Source organism: Gymnogyps californianus, chromosome 13 (genome assembly GCF_018139145.2).
Source record: "Gymnogyps californianus isolate 813 chromosome 13, ASM1813914v2, whole genome shotgun sequence".
Taxonomy (NCBI): domain Eukaryota; kingdom Metazoa; phylum Chordata; class Aves; order Accipitriformes; family Cathartidae; genus Gymnogyps; species Gymnogyps californianus.
In genome coordinates this window covers 7,551,598-7,567,534 of record NC_059483.1, presented here as the reverse complement: position 1 = coordinate 7,567,534, position 15,937 = coordinate 7,551,598, and the positions used below count along the sequence as shown (strand labels likewise).

The following is a 15,937-nucleotide window of genomic DNA, read 5'->3' as shown; positions in this document are numbered from 1 at the left end:
TTTGAATGTGTGTACGCAGTAAGTGTGTATACATGTGTGTAAGATAAGTAAAATACCTTTACATGAATAGCATTTCCTAAATTGGACATTAATCTGCATTTTTTCTCCCTGCCACATGATGGAGATAATGGTGTAAGATATATAAACAGTGCTGCATGGGTCATGCACTTCAAAGAAAGAAGTTTCAACTTCGTGGTTTATAGTAGTTATTCCATTAATGTTGGTTTTGCACTAGCATTGATGAAGTAATTTTCTCATAGTATCTGTGGGGTGTTTTGTTTAAAGCAACATTTGGTTACTTGTCTTGTTCTGTTGTTTGTTCCCCAAAGGCTAATATGCAGGAATACCCTTACCAAATAGTCAGGGCTATCAATGCAGCAAAACACCAAAGTTCATATTTGGCAAAACATTCAAAAGAATTTGCTTAGCTTGCATTAACTTTATTGGGACTTTAAGTTGTACTTAAGTGTACACGGTTTGGGCTCAGATAGAGCTACTAGTAGGGCTGTTGTGTACGCTTCTGTAAAAGCAGGGAATTTGCAACAGTTCCTGCTTAAGAAGTTAAGAAGAGCACATCCTAGATCCTGCTCTCACCGTGAGTCTGAGTCTGTGCATCCTGGGAAGGACATGGCAGGATCCAAATTAGTTGATCCTTGTGTTGTATGCTAGAACCCTTGCATCTGCTCTCTCCTCTTTTCTCCATCTTGAGCATGGGTCCTGATCCAGGAGCTATCAAAGCCACATGTGCAAAATTCCCAGCGATGGCAATGAACTTTGGATCAGGCCCATATGCAAAGGCAGAGGTGGATTTTTCTCATGGAAATTTTTTTAGTGACGTTCAGAAATCTCCTGATGAGAGATGTATTTAATTTTTATGGTGAAAGCTGCTGTGTTATATTTGTGATCATAATGTAGTAACAAGACATTTGTAACAAAACTGCTATAGGTTGAGATACATCCAAAGAAACGCATTTCTTCCCAGTCTGTTAACTTTTTTTTTGTGGCTGTTACTCTGAGGACAAGAGTTCCTATGCTGATGGCAGTGCAATTACAGCTGCACTGTTGTCAAGTTTCTTTGATTGAATATTTGCTGGTTGAAGCAATACTCTCACTCCTCTCCATAGATCCACTTGCCTTGTGAATCAAACATGCTGCTTGTTTAATTCCTTGTGCTTAGGTCCTTGTATCCCCTGCAAAATCCTCATTTGAGGAACTGTTCAACTCTGTGATATTGCAAATCTGTCAGTCCAGTGTCTGCCATAATTTTTCTTTTCTTTGATTAGAATTTAAAAGTTTGTATTTAGAGGCTCTCCCTTGATAGGTGCCTTTCATAAGGCATTTTTGTAATTATACTTAGATTTAAAATGTTACATGTATGTAAAATGTACATTAAAATGCCTTCAAAGTTAGCGAACTGACATGCTGCCCGGACAGCAGCACATAACCACGCGTGTGTGTGTGTGCACCCACGTATTGATGTAATAGCTTCTCCAAATGTTAGAGTTTTTCCTCAGAAGACTTTTTTTCCAGAAATGCTGTGCTCCATGCTCTAGGGTTCTGCTCCTATGTTTTTTTCATGAGAACAAAGATTAGTCCTTCATGGTCCTAAACTCAATGCATGTGCATGACTTAAAGGCATTACCTACCAATAAATAGGAGATTAGCTGCGGCTTGTGTATTTCCTGATCAGTTCAGGTTTTTTCAGATGGCTCGTTGTTATCCCATTTCCTTTAACGATGGGACACTTTAATGAGTTTGCCATCTGACATACATCTGCTTCCTGTTAAACAATACCTTCATTCTTCTAGAGCTGCTAAACTCATCTTTTATCCTACAAGATTTTTATCTGCACCTTGAAAACAGCATGTACAAATCGGTCAGCATATTCATTTTCTTGTTGAGGATTTTTTTGGTATGTTGTTTTCGAGAAGGAATAGCAAAACGGGCATCTCCTTTAGTGCTTGTTTGTTGGAGAGTGAGAGAACATGGATATTATTTGTCTAATTAGGGGCTGGCCAGTCCAGCTCCTGTTTGAAGTACAATAAGATCAACTTCTGTGGCTAACATTATAAAGTTTCTAATAGTTATTCTGTCCTCCCAGCAAAGTAAGGGGCTGGTGCGAAAAGGGGGGGATTTAGAAGGCTGTTAATATTGTTTCTTGGAGGAAAGAGTCTTCAATAGGTCAATGATGGTCTGTCTCACGCGTGTGCAAAGTTAGTGCTCCGTGATCATCAGGCTCTCTTAAATGAATCCAGCCTGCATTGAGTTTGTGCATCTGCCTCAGTGCTTCTCTTTTTCCCATGTTTTGGGAACACACAGTCATGCTGGATCTCTGACTGTGTCTTTCCCCTCCACTGGTCAACACTGCCCCTCCAGAAAAACTTTCTTTTTTTCTTTTTTTTTTTTAAATCATAAAACCTTTTTCTAATGGAGGGAAAACTGGATAGAATTTTCCTTGTATTTATCTGTCTCTACATAGTGACCTTTATGTGTTGCTTTTATAACGAGCGTGCAGTGCTGTTTAAAAGAAAATCCTGTTGTATGTGAAGTTCTGCCACGCAGGTCCAAAGAACATCTGTGAGAATGGCTTGTAACCAAATTAAGCAACCCTGTGGGGCACATAATGTTTTGTCTCAGAAAGGAATTTACTTCCAAACATCCACATACGCCAGGTGACAAGGGGAAATACTTTGGCTTTAGAGCTGGGGAAACTGAGGAAGCAAGGTGCAAATATTTATTTGAGGGTTAGTGGATGCTTGAATCAGAATAATGAGTACAATTCAGGAATTTTGTATTTCTTCTCATTTATAGCTTGCAGTTGTCTCCTAGCTCACACAGGGTCAATGTTATTTGCTTGAAAATGAGAGAATTGCTGATTACCTCAGGTGGCTGCTGGTGCATGATCTGAAGCCTTTGTTTTAATGATACTCTTGGCACTGTTGAGACCAGTGTTTCTACCACCCTAAATGCCATTCCTTTGCCTCTGGCAGTGCTGCAGAGCCACGCATTCAGCTCCGGAGAGCTGTGAAAAGTTGTTTGTTGCAAATGCAACTTGATAGTTTTACCTGTGATCGCCTAGCTTCCCGTGGGGTTCCACCTCTCTTTGGCTTTGTGCAGTCTTACAGGAAGGTGCTGTATGTGAACTTGGTCTTTCACTTGTCCCTTAAGGAATGGAGCCAAGGGAAGATCTTCTCTGGTCATTGCTATACCAGCGGTGTCATACTTGCCTGAAGAGTTTTGTTTCTAATTGCATCAGTGTTTATTAACAAAGCCCTCCACCATTTATTTAACATATAAACTTGTCCATTCTTTCACCATGCTCACACTTTTCATCTCTCAGAGCTGCAGGAACACTGCTGATGGCTTTGACAGTCTTTCATTCATGTTAAGATTACAAATTACCTTCGTTAGGTTCCTTGTGGAGTCTGCAATTTATCAAGGAGGATCTGGGAGGCAGTATTAATTGAAGCTTTGCAAGAAAATAAGTCTACTTTGTCAGCTTTGGGGGTATACATACCATCAACGATGGCTGTGCTGAGCCCCTCTGCACCTTCACCTTCAGTCAGTACTGTGGAAAGCTACAGGTCTTCATAATGGTGTCTGTTGCTATGACCTCTGACATGACCAGGGGAGAGGCTTACCTCATTTCATGCTGTCTTTTCAAATCTCATCATGGGGAAAGTATATTTATAGCTGGAACATCAGTTTATCATAATCCAGATGTGTTGGGCAAGCGTGTGAAGAATTTTAGGAGGACAAGACACTGAACCAGATTTACTGTGATTATTAACGGAAATGTTTTGGTGTTAACTCCAGTGGGCAGACAGGGTTGCTTTATTCTACTGTAACTTGAACCTATTTGAAAAGAACCATCTTTTATAAAAGAAGCTGATTAAAAATAAAGGAATGTAAAAGAGACTTAGGTAAAGGGAAGGTTGTTCTCCTGATATTTATGGTTTATGTATCCTTGGAAAACAGTATACTTTTTGATACTCAGAAGTGAGTTATTAGATTTTTCTTTGTGAATACAATGGAGAAGGCACAGTTTGGCACCTGCAGCTCAGACACTGTGGTGGAGTACTCCTTATAAATACAGGCTTCCACGGTGATAGCATCTCTATGAGCCTTGTCAAAGTGTGTGCAAGTGACAGGTTAGGTGCAAGTTTGAGAACTACTCCGTGATGACTGCAGTACGTTCTCCCTGAAGTGAACAGATGTTTTTGCTGTTGGCCTTTGTGATATTCGTACTCTCAAAATGCTCTTCATAACTGTTGCCTTTTCTCCCATTGCTGTTAATGTAGGGAACAGCGGAGGTATGGGTGAGAGCAGTTTCTGGGATGGAGGTACAGTTTCAGGGACATTGAGAAAGCTCTTACAAGGTGAGCCTGTTACTCCTCTGGCTGTTTATGCCAATTTCTCATTCAGTATTTACTCTAACATTTGTAAAAACAGATAGCTCTTCTGGAAAGCAAAGCCCGCTGAACTGGAGACAGGGAAAACCTGAATAAACAAACATGTGCCACAGATTAGTAAGAACATCTGTAGAGTTTATATTGTTTTGAGAACACATACCACATAGTTTTTCATTTCTTATGCTTTTCTAGTTTCTCCCTTTCTTTCTGTATCTCTCTTTTCTTCTTCTTTTTAAATATATTGCTAATAAAGGCTGGAGGTAGAAAGCACAGCTGGACTCTGCATGACATGCCACTGTTTAATTTCTAGCTCAGAGGATGAGAAGAAGAGTAGTTTTATTGTATCCTAGAAGAGAATAAAGCCACATGCAAATTCCAGCTATAGACATCTGTTTCCTCTTTGTGTGAAAGAATTCTCATATTTGGAAGGGAATCCCAGTTCTGAAGGGGCTGATGAGTTTTTTGTTTTGGTTTGGTTTTTTCTTTTGGTTCTTCCCCTTCTTTGCCACTCTTGCAGCATGCTCTCCTTGCTTCCTGGCTGCTGTGTTTCTTTCGGGACAATGTCAGCTTGCAATTTAGCATCAGATATTGAACGGGTGAATTTTGAGTCACTTTAAAATGCTGTGTTGTAGTTACAAAGAGTATTATTTAGCTCCTCCTTAAATTTCTTTTATTTAATGAAACAGTATTTGGTGGGAGGACTTTTGCTCTGTCATCAATCTTCAGTACTTGCAGGTTGGTATTTTTTTTTAGAAGTGAGATATGTGTGTCTGTTGCTCTGGCTGTGAAGTGCAACTATTTCTAGAAGTAACTTATTGAAAATAATCTTTTAAAATCCTTCTGTATCGGGAATTAAGTAGATCTGTAGAAATAAGAATCTGCAACGTTCATTACATTAAGTTAGGCATCAGGTGCTAAGGACTACAGGGACCAGAGTAAATGATAATTTCACTAACCTATAAAACATTTTAGAGTAATGATTTACAGCTGTCTGGGGGCTTTAAACTTTTTTTTTTTTTTGGTATAAGAGTTGACTCTGTTGAACAAACAGCACAGTTATATAACATCAGGCCAGACATGAGAACTGGTACTCTCTGTCTATTTTATATTAACATCGAATGAGAGGTTGGTGGAGCTCGCCAGGGTTTCATATTTGCTGGCAGAAAGTTACCCACATGTGTGGACCACATTTTTATTGTTGCCTTAGCCTATTTCAGGCATAAATATCGCTGCCTGGCAGGGTGTGATTCTGTTCATTGCTGAAGAGCTTTTCTTTTAAAAAGCAAAATATGAAAAGGAATGAAATGCTGTAAAAGTTCAAATTAATAAGTGTCCCCAGACTGCGAGATTTTGTCACGTCTGTCATGGTGGAGGAATAAAGGGCAATAAGCCATCTAAAGGCGCTTTCATTGTTGGATGAGTTACCCTTGCAGAGCTATTTCTTTTTGCATATATTAATCCTACTGTTGGGCGTGGGCTGTTTAGTCTGGTCTCTTAGGGAAACAAGGCTTATGCAAACAGGGTGTATGCACACATGGATGCACAGCAGCCTGCGCAGCCCTTGGACATGCTGGCCACAGAAATGTGGTGGAAAGGCAGAGGCTGCAAAGATAAATAGAAGTTCCTATAAGTTTCTTGAAAATATGGGTGTGAGGGGAGAATAAAGGCGATTAAGGGGTTTGAGGGAAGGCTTGCAATAGGAACTGAACTTTCAACAGGGGCTGTTCAGAGGGAATGCGATGGAGGTCCCTGTCATGGGAAGATCATCGAACTTGGCTTGGAAATTATTTGGCTTCAGAGAATCTGATGACAAAAAGCAAATCCGCAGGAAGCCAGACTCCCTTTCATTCCAGTACCCATGAAATTGCTTGTGTGGGTTTTGTTTTTAAGTCAGGATGTTGTCAAACAGGCTCCAACAGATGACTGTAAGAAATGGAGGACATCTTGTTAGGATCTTAGTGCAGGCAAAGGTGCTGCTCTGTTTTTGTTGATGGTGCTTCCTAGTCTGTTTGGTTTTTGCAAGTTTTCAAACTCTATTAAAGTGTGACTTATGAATGCTTAGGCCCTTATCCTTCAGGCATCTTAGATAGGAGGGAGCCCGGCGGCTGTGCAGATCCCACTGACATACATCTGAAATCTTCCCAGGCACTTTGGAAGCCTGCGCATCACAGCGTCTTGTGGGGCTCATGGGGAAAAGTGAAACCGATAATCCCCATCCAGTTCTAGTCCCTGCTGAGCGGGACAGGGAAAGCAAATACCACTAACACCGAAAATCAAAGAGCAGTCGTGAACAAATTTCCTCTTTGATTGAAATCCTTCTAGCTAGGAGATAAAAAGGGCTTTATGTCAAAAGCTTCCCTTGTCTTATTAACAGCTGCATAATTTTACCACTCATTCACGAGCATAAAAAAGCAAAACTTGGAGACTGTATTTGAAAGCTTGTTTTGTTTGGTATACAGCTGGATACAGAGCGTTTCCTTTTCTCTCTTTTAACAAACTTGAAGCAAATGTAGTGGGTATTGTTTCTTTTTTTTTTTTTCTATTTTTTGGCCTGTATAATAGAAGATTATGTTGCTTTTCATTTTACATTGCAAAGAAATCATGCCATTTAACTCCAATTCAACAATGATGCAGCAGCATGTGGATATATATATCTTCTCATAAATATATTACCACACATTACTGTCAAATAGCTGGACTTTTTCACCCAGTATTAAAAATGAAATTTAATTGCTACACTAGAGTTTCAAGGCCGTGATAAATAAGAGCCATGTCTGACCTTTATTGTGGGGCTCTGAGATGCCACCAGGGATATTGCTCATTGTTCAAGATGACAAACTTCCTCTGAGATTTCAGTTTGTCAGCTCAGTGTACAGCAGTGACATTGATTTCTTCTCACTGCCATTTCCTGCCTGAATAGATAACAAATTTTCTGTGGCAGGTGTCTGTCAAGCTTAGTTTTGCCTGGCAGATTAACTTAATAGACTCATTTATTAATCATTAGTTGCAACACAGTGAAGCAGACAATACTCTAACTCTTGTGATGTTGAATGGATGTACCATTTCAGATTCCTTTGTGTAGCTTGAATTTGGGTTTAGTAAGCCGTTCATATCTCTGTAGTGAATGTTTTTAACGTGACATTACTGATGTTACAAAGAACAAAGATTTATGTATTAGTTGTGTGACCCATTTTGAGCATCTACTACTTTTCATGGCAAAAGGTGCGTAAGTGCTTTCTGAGATTAATAAAATGATGCACAAACTGCAAAATCAACCTAAATAAGGGGGGAAACTAACCTGACATGCATCGTGTTTGGGGGAGGAAGATAAGAGTAGGAGAAGAAAATAGATTCTTGGAAGAAGGTTTGAAACTGGGGCTGACAGGCTGTTGAAGTGGAGGAGATAACTGCAGAAGCATTTAGGAAGGGGCAAAGCAGACCTGCAGATACAGCTGTAGGGCAATTCTAGCACAGGCTAGTATTTTCACAGGCACCCCTTTCTCCAAGATGTCTTGGGATAGATACTTGGGCTGGAGATAGCAAAGGCAGGGTCGGTACCAGAGGTGGATATTGGACAGGGCTTGTCAGAGTGGTGAAGGAGAAGGAAGAGCCAGAAGAACTTAGTGGAGAGGTTGGAGGAGGAAGAAACTATAAGGGAAGGCATAATCTTGGAAAGTGATGTCTCTTGTTGCAAAGAATCACTCTGTTCACGGTGAGAACTGACTTATTACATGTGTTAGCCCTGCACAGCCTGCAGAGCTGATGGAGACATATGTTTGCTTTTTTCCCTGTGTGTTAAGAGAGTTGGTCACGAGGTGTTTATCAAGGCAAAATCTGTAAAGGAGCTGGAAATGCATGGGCACTGATGGGGACACATGGCAGCAGGAATGAGCCTAGGCAGAGATACAGGCTGTTGCTGGACAGAACCACCTCATTATAGGTGATGAGAAGAGAGCCACCAAGCTTCTCCCTTGGGTTTTAGTTGGGTTGCGGTAGCTCTTCATAACCTGCTTTTAATTCTCAAGGGAGCTTGTTCATGTGAGATCACTCGAAGATGTTCAGGAAAGTTTCTGCAGCTGATGCCCAACTGCAAAGCCCTGGTTGGAGCACAACTGTTTTCAGCTCAGCATTTCTGAGAGTGTGTATTGCTGAAGATGTTTTTTTGCCAAGCTGTGTTCCTGGGCTTGGGAACGTGTTTCTTGAACCATCCTTATGGCTGTCTTGGCTGAGTGTCAAACCAAGAATGTCCCTGCACTAGATCATACTGCTTATTGCTCTTCTAGGCCACCCTGGTAACAATACATTAACCTCTCAACGGGGAATGTGATAAACAAAGTAAAACTGCTTTAGTGAAACGAGTCATTTAATGGCAGCATACATAAAGTGTCCGTAAAGATTTGTAAATGTAATAAGCTGCAGTTCACTGAGTGAACAATAACTGTTCCTAATTTAGCCAGTTGAGGAACACGCCAACCTAGTCTGCTTTTGTAACATTATGTTGTTGGTTTTTTTTTTTCTTTTCCCACCTCTCCAGATTCCTTTCTCTCTGGTACAATTTCCCCTCTGGGAGTCCTTAAAGGTAAGTCCTCTTTAATGATAGAAATATAAGTTATACATTTCGCAAAGGCTTTCCATGGTAACTTACCTAACTTGGTTGTCACAATTATGGGCATGTCCAAGAATCACTAAGTATGTACCAGCCTACCTGCGCATGTGAAGATCATTTGCCTGAATATCTGAAAAATAACAGGGAATATCTAACCACTGATATGTGGCATGCAGTCTAAATTTTACTCCCCAACATACCAGAAATCTTATCTTCTGCTCTAGCTTTTTTTAGTGATTAAAGAAGAGTGGGAACTGTCTTACGTTGTGTGATTTTTTTTTTTTTTTTTTAAATTTATTTTAATTTTTTTTAGCGTTTCACTCTCAAGGTAACAGGAAATTGCAAATGATACAGAGAAAACTGATTGAGCCTGGTTTTGTAGACAGGGCGAGACTCTCAGTGCATCACTGACAAGCTATTTTGATTGGCTGTGTATACTTTATTTAAAGGTCATTTAAAGAAGGTGTCAATGGATGATGTTTTAATAGTGCAGTCTTTCAGAGTGATGTGCTGTTCTCCCACTGGCTGGTTGCTTTGTTTATCATGGACAGAGTCAGGCTCTAGATTTTTGAGCACAGGGTTGGATTCGAAGACATGTAATTTCTCCGTTCCTCTGTTTTTCCTTTAACTCACCGCAAAAGATGAAGGAAAGGGTTTTTCAGGTGCTTTGAGATCCTGGGTTGGAAGCACAGAAAGTTATTGCAGATCGTTAAAAGCATTGCAGCAAAATATAATATTTATAAGAGAGGAGCTGGAGAGAGAGTAACTTTCTTCTTCCGAAGGGTGCTAGACTTCTGAGCAAGCTTGGCACTGAGACCCAAACTGGGCAGAGGTACTGGAAGGGTGGGAACCGGTGATGATCTTCCTTGCCCCTTGCTGCTTCTATTTAGGGAGGAGGCCTTAGGTTCTCCTTGGTCTTTGTATGCTGGGTTGGGACAATAGCTTGTCCTCTTGCTGTGTGTCAGTAGCTTGGGTTATTCTGGGGGGACAAGGCCACAGTGTGAATGTTTGCATCTAGAGGCTTCAGGGAGTCAAATATAAGGGGAGTCCACAGGCAGGAGGAGCATGAAATACATCAAGAGCTTTCACAGAACTGAGCTGGTTTTTGTAGAGGATTCTGTAGGTACTTCGTGAACTCGGCCTGATGTGGTGTCTGGGTATCATCCCATTGCACAGGGTAGCTTTGGCTGCCTTATTAGGAATCTGTTTCCCTGCCAATGTCTAGGAATGGCTTTCTGTAAACTCTTCGGCAGCAATACTGGCCTGACCTGCTAATTGTTAGTGCAGCAGCCGTGTTTGGGAGCGAGAGGTGGCAGTGCTTAAAGAGAAAAAGTGCAGTGTTCTTGCCAAAACCACATAAAACAGCAACATCGTGTAGCTGTTTTCAGAATGTAAAGTTGTTTTAACTAATGTCCATGTAGCTGTGACAATAAAATGTATTGTTTAGATTGCAGGCTTTAAAGAAGACAGTTTGAATTTAGCTAGCTACAGGAATGAGTCACTTAGGATGAGACATCATGTTTAATCTAAAGAGGTCAGTGCAGATCTGAAGAGAAACAAAACCGGGTCAGTTTGTTCCACAAACCCGTTGCAATATATTCTTCTGACTGTGGAACCAAGAGTAGAAAACTGAAAAATCAGTCTTGCATGCTCCAGTCACTTTGGCTTAGCACATGGAGAGACCTCAAGGTTTGTCACATCAAAGCCAGGCAGTGAAAGCAAGAATACGTTTTGTTTATCTGAATGAAGCTGTTAAAAAAATTGTCCTGACAGTACAACAAAGGACAGAAAACACTAGGGTCCCATCAACAGGCTGGATTTGGCCAGTAGCGTCAATAGAGTATGATTCAGGCTAGGGCTTCTCATGGGTGCATGAAGGGAGCATGAAGAGACAGTAATTAAGAAGAGGTAGGAGTGCAAAGGACAAGAGAAAAACGGCACGAAGCCTGAACATAGAGAGTTATTGAGATAATGTCTGAGGGACTGTTTTGCACTGTATTAATGGGATTACTTGAGAAAGTAAATGTGGGAGCAGTTGTGTACGATATGCGTGGATCATCTCACAGAGGAGAACAGAACAAGTGCTGTGCCTGTGTCATTTTTAAAACCATTAGTACAAAGTTACATAAGCTGATGGACTATAGACTCAGTCTTATAATTCCCCGAACAAGTTAATCACCATAAAAATGAGGAAAAATATCTTTCCACTGTAAATGACAGTTAACGAGGCACACGGAAGAAGAAGAGTTTCCTTTCCTTCATGTATATGCTGGCTGCAGCAAGCAGCAGGGTGTTAAGCTTAAAGAAGCCTAATAAAGGCTTGTCGTAGGTAGCAGATCAGGTGTTTCTATATCCCATTTTCTCTATCTGCTTTGCTCCAAGCTGCTCTGGTTATTCTTTATGCTTCCAGCAGGCTTTAGCCACATAGTTTACATGCACAGTTTTCTTCTGTCTGTGAATGTAGACCAGCTGTCCTATGTGAGAGTAAACTTGCCTATCGTGCACTAAACTCAGAAGAAGAGAGCGCATTGTATAGATTACTAAACTATAAGGTTACGTACGCTATGGGTACTGGCAAAGGGGGTATTGCAGTAATTAGCAAGAATCAGATACTGTTTCAAATACAAGCCTTACTGCCAGTTACTCAGGTGAAGACACAATTTAGAAACCATTAATTAGACTCCTTAGTTCACAATGACTCAAGAAACAACAGTAAAGAAATGATGGTGATTTTAATAAAAAAAAAAAACCCAAACCTCCTCTTTTTTTGGATGTAGGTAGCATCCACTGCTATAATGCATGCTTAATGGCCTTTCTCTTCCCGATTCTTCATTTTTCCATATTTTGTTTTAGGCACAGATTATTGATATAAACCAAAGGGGAGAAGGAAACTGTGCTATGATGTATCAGATTTCAGGACAGACGTTGTAATTCTCTACTGGGTGAGTTAGTGTAGCACTTCTCTGTCTTTTTAGCCCAAGCCTTACAGCTAAAACAATTTTGAATTCTTCAGGAAAAGAAGGAGCATTTCAAATCTCATTCACTCTCTGCTACAGCAACCCTCGGAGGAGCACCAAGGCTGATTACCACGGCTGATTACCACTGTGGCAGTTTGATCAGATTTAGGTTCTTTTAGGTGGGGCTAATGCTTCTGATCCCATCCCAAAGCCAGCTGGCCATGAAGAAAGGCAGCAGAACATAGATGTGGTGTGCTTCCCAAATGCCAGCCAAGCACACTGCCTTCCGTATTAGTTCAAGTTTTGGAATAATGTTGTAAGATACAGTCCCCTTATACGCTGCCCTGGAATTTTCAGGGTGCCTCTGTAACTCGCTTTGGAAATACTATATGTGCGTTCTTCATTGTGGGAATTTCAAATTACAAGGCTGTGTATTTGGCATGAAATTGTTGTGTGTTACAGGGAGTCTAGCGCAGCTCTCTTGCTTTCATCCTGCTGCCAGGGCTGTGTAGTCTCCACTCAGATGACTATAGCCCTGTGGAGCTCATCCCTTCTGTATTATCTTCTATTCTGTTCTGTTCAGGCATTTTTTTCAGCACTTGTAATCATCATATCTGAGTACCTACCAACAGCACATGAGTGATTTATCATTTGTTTCATGTTGTGTTTTAATCCATAATTTTTCTCTTTTAGACCTAACTGAGGAAAAAGGCAACTTTAATTTCTGCTGTGGGGATATGCAGAAATACAGGGCATCAGTTTTTTTTCAACAAAATAGAGTTTAAAAAAAACCACAAAAACAAGAACCTCTGGTTAGGTTTGAGTCCAGAAACATCTTGTCAAAAATGCCTGCTTCTTATGGCTGAGTGGGAATGGTCAGCTCCCCTGGAGAACAGTGCTGTGTGTAAGATAAATCCATCTCAGGTGAAACAAGACTCAGTCCTCTTGGGTTTTATATTTCTGCATGTTGGCTGCGCTTCAGAGCCTCTGAGAGTTACTCCAACGCAGCTGTACATGGAGAATGCTCTCTTTATAGACCAAATGTATTGTATGTCTGGAAAAAAGGCTCTGGTAGCCAGTGAGGAGGGAAGGAACAGGCAGGACAGGAGGACATAGATCTCAAATGAGTAGACTTGAAAAACAAGGGGTTTTTTGTTTGTTTGGTTGGTTTTTTTTTAAGGAGAACAAACCTGCTATCCTGGGAACCTTTTGTCTTTTTCATTAGACACGTCTGATTCTGAGATGAGACACTTGGACGTTGCTAAGACTATATAACGTCAGGGTCAGGCTGACTTCACCCTGCAGACTGTGTGCACCAGCGAGTCCTGCTCTTGCACACGCAGCCTCTCTGGGAAGGCTGGCACAGACTGTGCTGCTCTGCTGGCCCAGGACCTGCAACGAAAGATAAAAATCTTGGACTGACCATGCTCAAGGTGATATTCTGGCTCTTCTGGCACTTAGTGGGGCCAGGATTTCCCTCTTTGTCTCAGTTCTGGGCAAAACCTAAAGCTCTTAGACTTTCTGCAGCTATAGTGAGCCCACGTGGTTTATTGTCACTGGCTTTAGCAATAAGATCATTTTCTCAAACCTGTAAGTCTCACAAATTAACAGGTGTTTTACAAAGAGATATTTGGTTGGACCTTCAGAGGCAATACCTAGAGACAGGGAGCTGACATACGTGGGCAGGTCTCTCTTGTGGGTTTTTGTAATGACTATGGTGGCATGTGATAGTGCTGTAAGATGCTGAACAAGCAGAGGAATGCTTTGGTGGCTTCAGGAGAATAGAACGGTTTGAAGAGTACACACAGGCACATTTCCACCCTGGGAAATAAGCGGGCCATCGTAGTAAAGAGAATGGGGTGAGTCCAGCCATTCCCCTGTGAGGCTGAGCAGTACCAGAAGGTTGGTTGGGTCAGGACAGAAGTTTCCCATGTTGTTCCTAAACTGGTTTCTGCCCACACGATGGAGAGCAGGCTTGGGATTGATCTTACACTTCCTGAGGTCCCTTGTTTTCTGTCCAGGTTCAGCTGTCATCCCAGGCGCAAGGCACTTGTGTTGAGAGGAACAGAGCTTGGGAAATCTGCTGGTGGACTGAACTATAGATCTACATGAAGGCACTGGCACATGTACTCATTTGCTTGGTTCTCTTGGTTCCCCCCTCCAGAGAGCTCAACTTCTGGGGGCTGGTACAGGCAGTATAGGGTGTGAACAGGTCTGGTTTGAGGGTGGGCTCAGCCTTGCTTGTAGTTGTCAGTGGTGCAGATACACCTTTGAGACATACCTTGAAGCGTGCTGTGCAAAACCTGCTTGGTGGGTTTCCATGGAGAGTGAGGACTCTAATCTTGGTTGGAGCTCATTGCACCTGATTTTTAAAGTTAATAAGAATGAAAAGTTTACAGAATGCTTCTGCCCAGGCAGCTGGGGTTCTCGGCAGTAATACGTGTTTATAACTCCACCATTGAAACAATAAACCACATGCTATTTCCCTCCTAAAATTTACAATCAAATCTGTTGCTTTTTAACAGGATAAGTAGAAAATAGGGGAATGTAGCCAAACTGGGCCTAAAATGGCTCTTTCCCTGCTCTATAGGTAGGTGACAGCTTTCCTTTTTTCCTGGAGAAGCAGTCTAGTATTTCTTTTCTGCTGTGCTCAGCTGCATGTAAGTCAAGAGTAAATGAAACCCAGGTCCAGCTTTAAACCCATTTCCTTGCAGGCAGTGTAGTAAGTGTTCTACCATACCTCGCTCCCTCTTTGAGTAACGATCGGGCTGATTTAGGGATTAAGTCCTAATCGTTAAATAACACTAACGTGTCTGCCATTTGCTTAGGTGCTGTATCAGGAAAACAGATTTCCACGGCGGCGTTTCGAGGCGTGATGTAACTTGCAGCCAATGTGGCGTGTGCATGCCATTAGCATAACGGCTGCATTTTTCTCACAAAAGAACAATGTACCCAACAGCTGTTCAGCAAACAGCCCTCGCTTTATTAGTGTCACAATAAGTGTCATTCACACAGTCTTGAAGCACAGTCGAAGGAATGCTAAACACCATCTGCACCAAAGAGAAAGAAACAAATGCAATCTTTACTTACAGCACTGCAGACACGTTTGAGGAAGTCAGATGGTCTCGGATCATCAATGTAGCATTTGAAATGGCAGAAGTAAAACAGACTCGTGCAGTCTGTAGATACAGAGCCAGATTGTGATGCCCTTGGTCATGCCTAGCCCACAAGCGGTTCTCTAGAAGTTGCTGAGCTTGCCAATGATGTCTGGGGACGTTTGGTAGAATATAGAAGTAATCAATGTGAAGGGCTCACCACTTGATTCGGACACTTGCTTCTTGCTGAAGAACCTTAAAAGACTCATGTAATTCTTCCGTGTAATTTATTCACACAAGCCTGCATGAAGCATAGATTTATTAGCAGATAGTAGCAGTGCAGATGCTCAAGGAAAGCCGTCCTAACTTTGAAGTGATTTTTCAGAAGTGCATTTTCCTCCCCAGACACATATATGGCCCTTTGTGCCATGGAAACTGAGTGTAGCTGGCATATTATGTTCTGCCTTGCCATGGGAATGCTGTTTTGAAGACATTTTCTTTAACCAGGCTTTTAGCACATCCATTTTGATTTACATCCAAATGGGTCACAGACATCAATGCAGTATTATATGGGGAGAAAAAGGGAATGAAATGCTTTTAACATGAAAAATATGCTGTCGCATGTAGGCCAACTTTTTTTCTCTTTCTCAATTTATCTAGGATTTGGGTGGGTTTAATTCTAGCGCCAAATTCAGTACTGGCATAAGTGAGCACAACTCCATTAGTGCAAATGGAGTCTCAACATTTATATCAACAGTGAACTGAGATCATTGAATTTTTCCCATGTTTGGGCTTGCATGTTTCCTGCAAGATAATATACACATGTACTTGAACATATGCTGCACATATGCACATAAAAATTCACTG

General features: G+C 41.4%; 1 protein-coding gene across 1 annotated transcript in view; it reads left to right on the top strand.

Annotated features, from left to right (window-relative positions):
• SLC25A26 (solute carrier family 25 member 26) overlaps positions 1-15,937 on the top strand; it is a 90,340-nt gene that overhangs the window by 53,919 nt on the left and 20,484 nt on the right. The window contains exon 6 of the mRNA XM_050904637.1: positions 8,947-8,991. Coding sequence (XP_050760594.1) covers positions 8,947-8,991 — 45 coding nt within the window. The remainder of the gene's footprint in view (positions 1-8,946; positions 8,992-15,937) is intronic.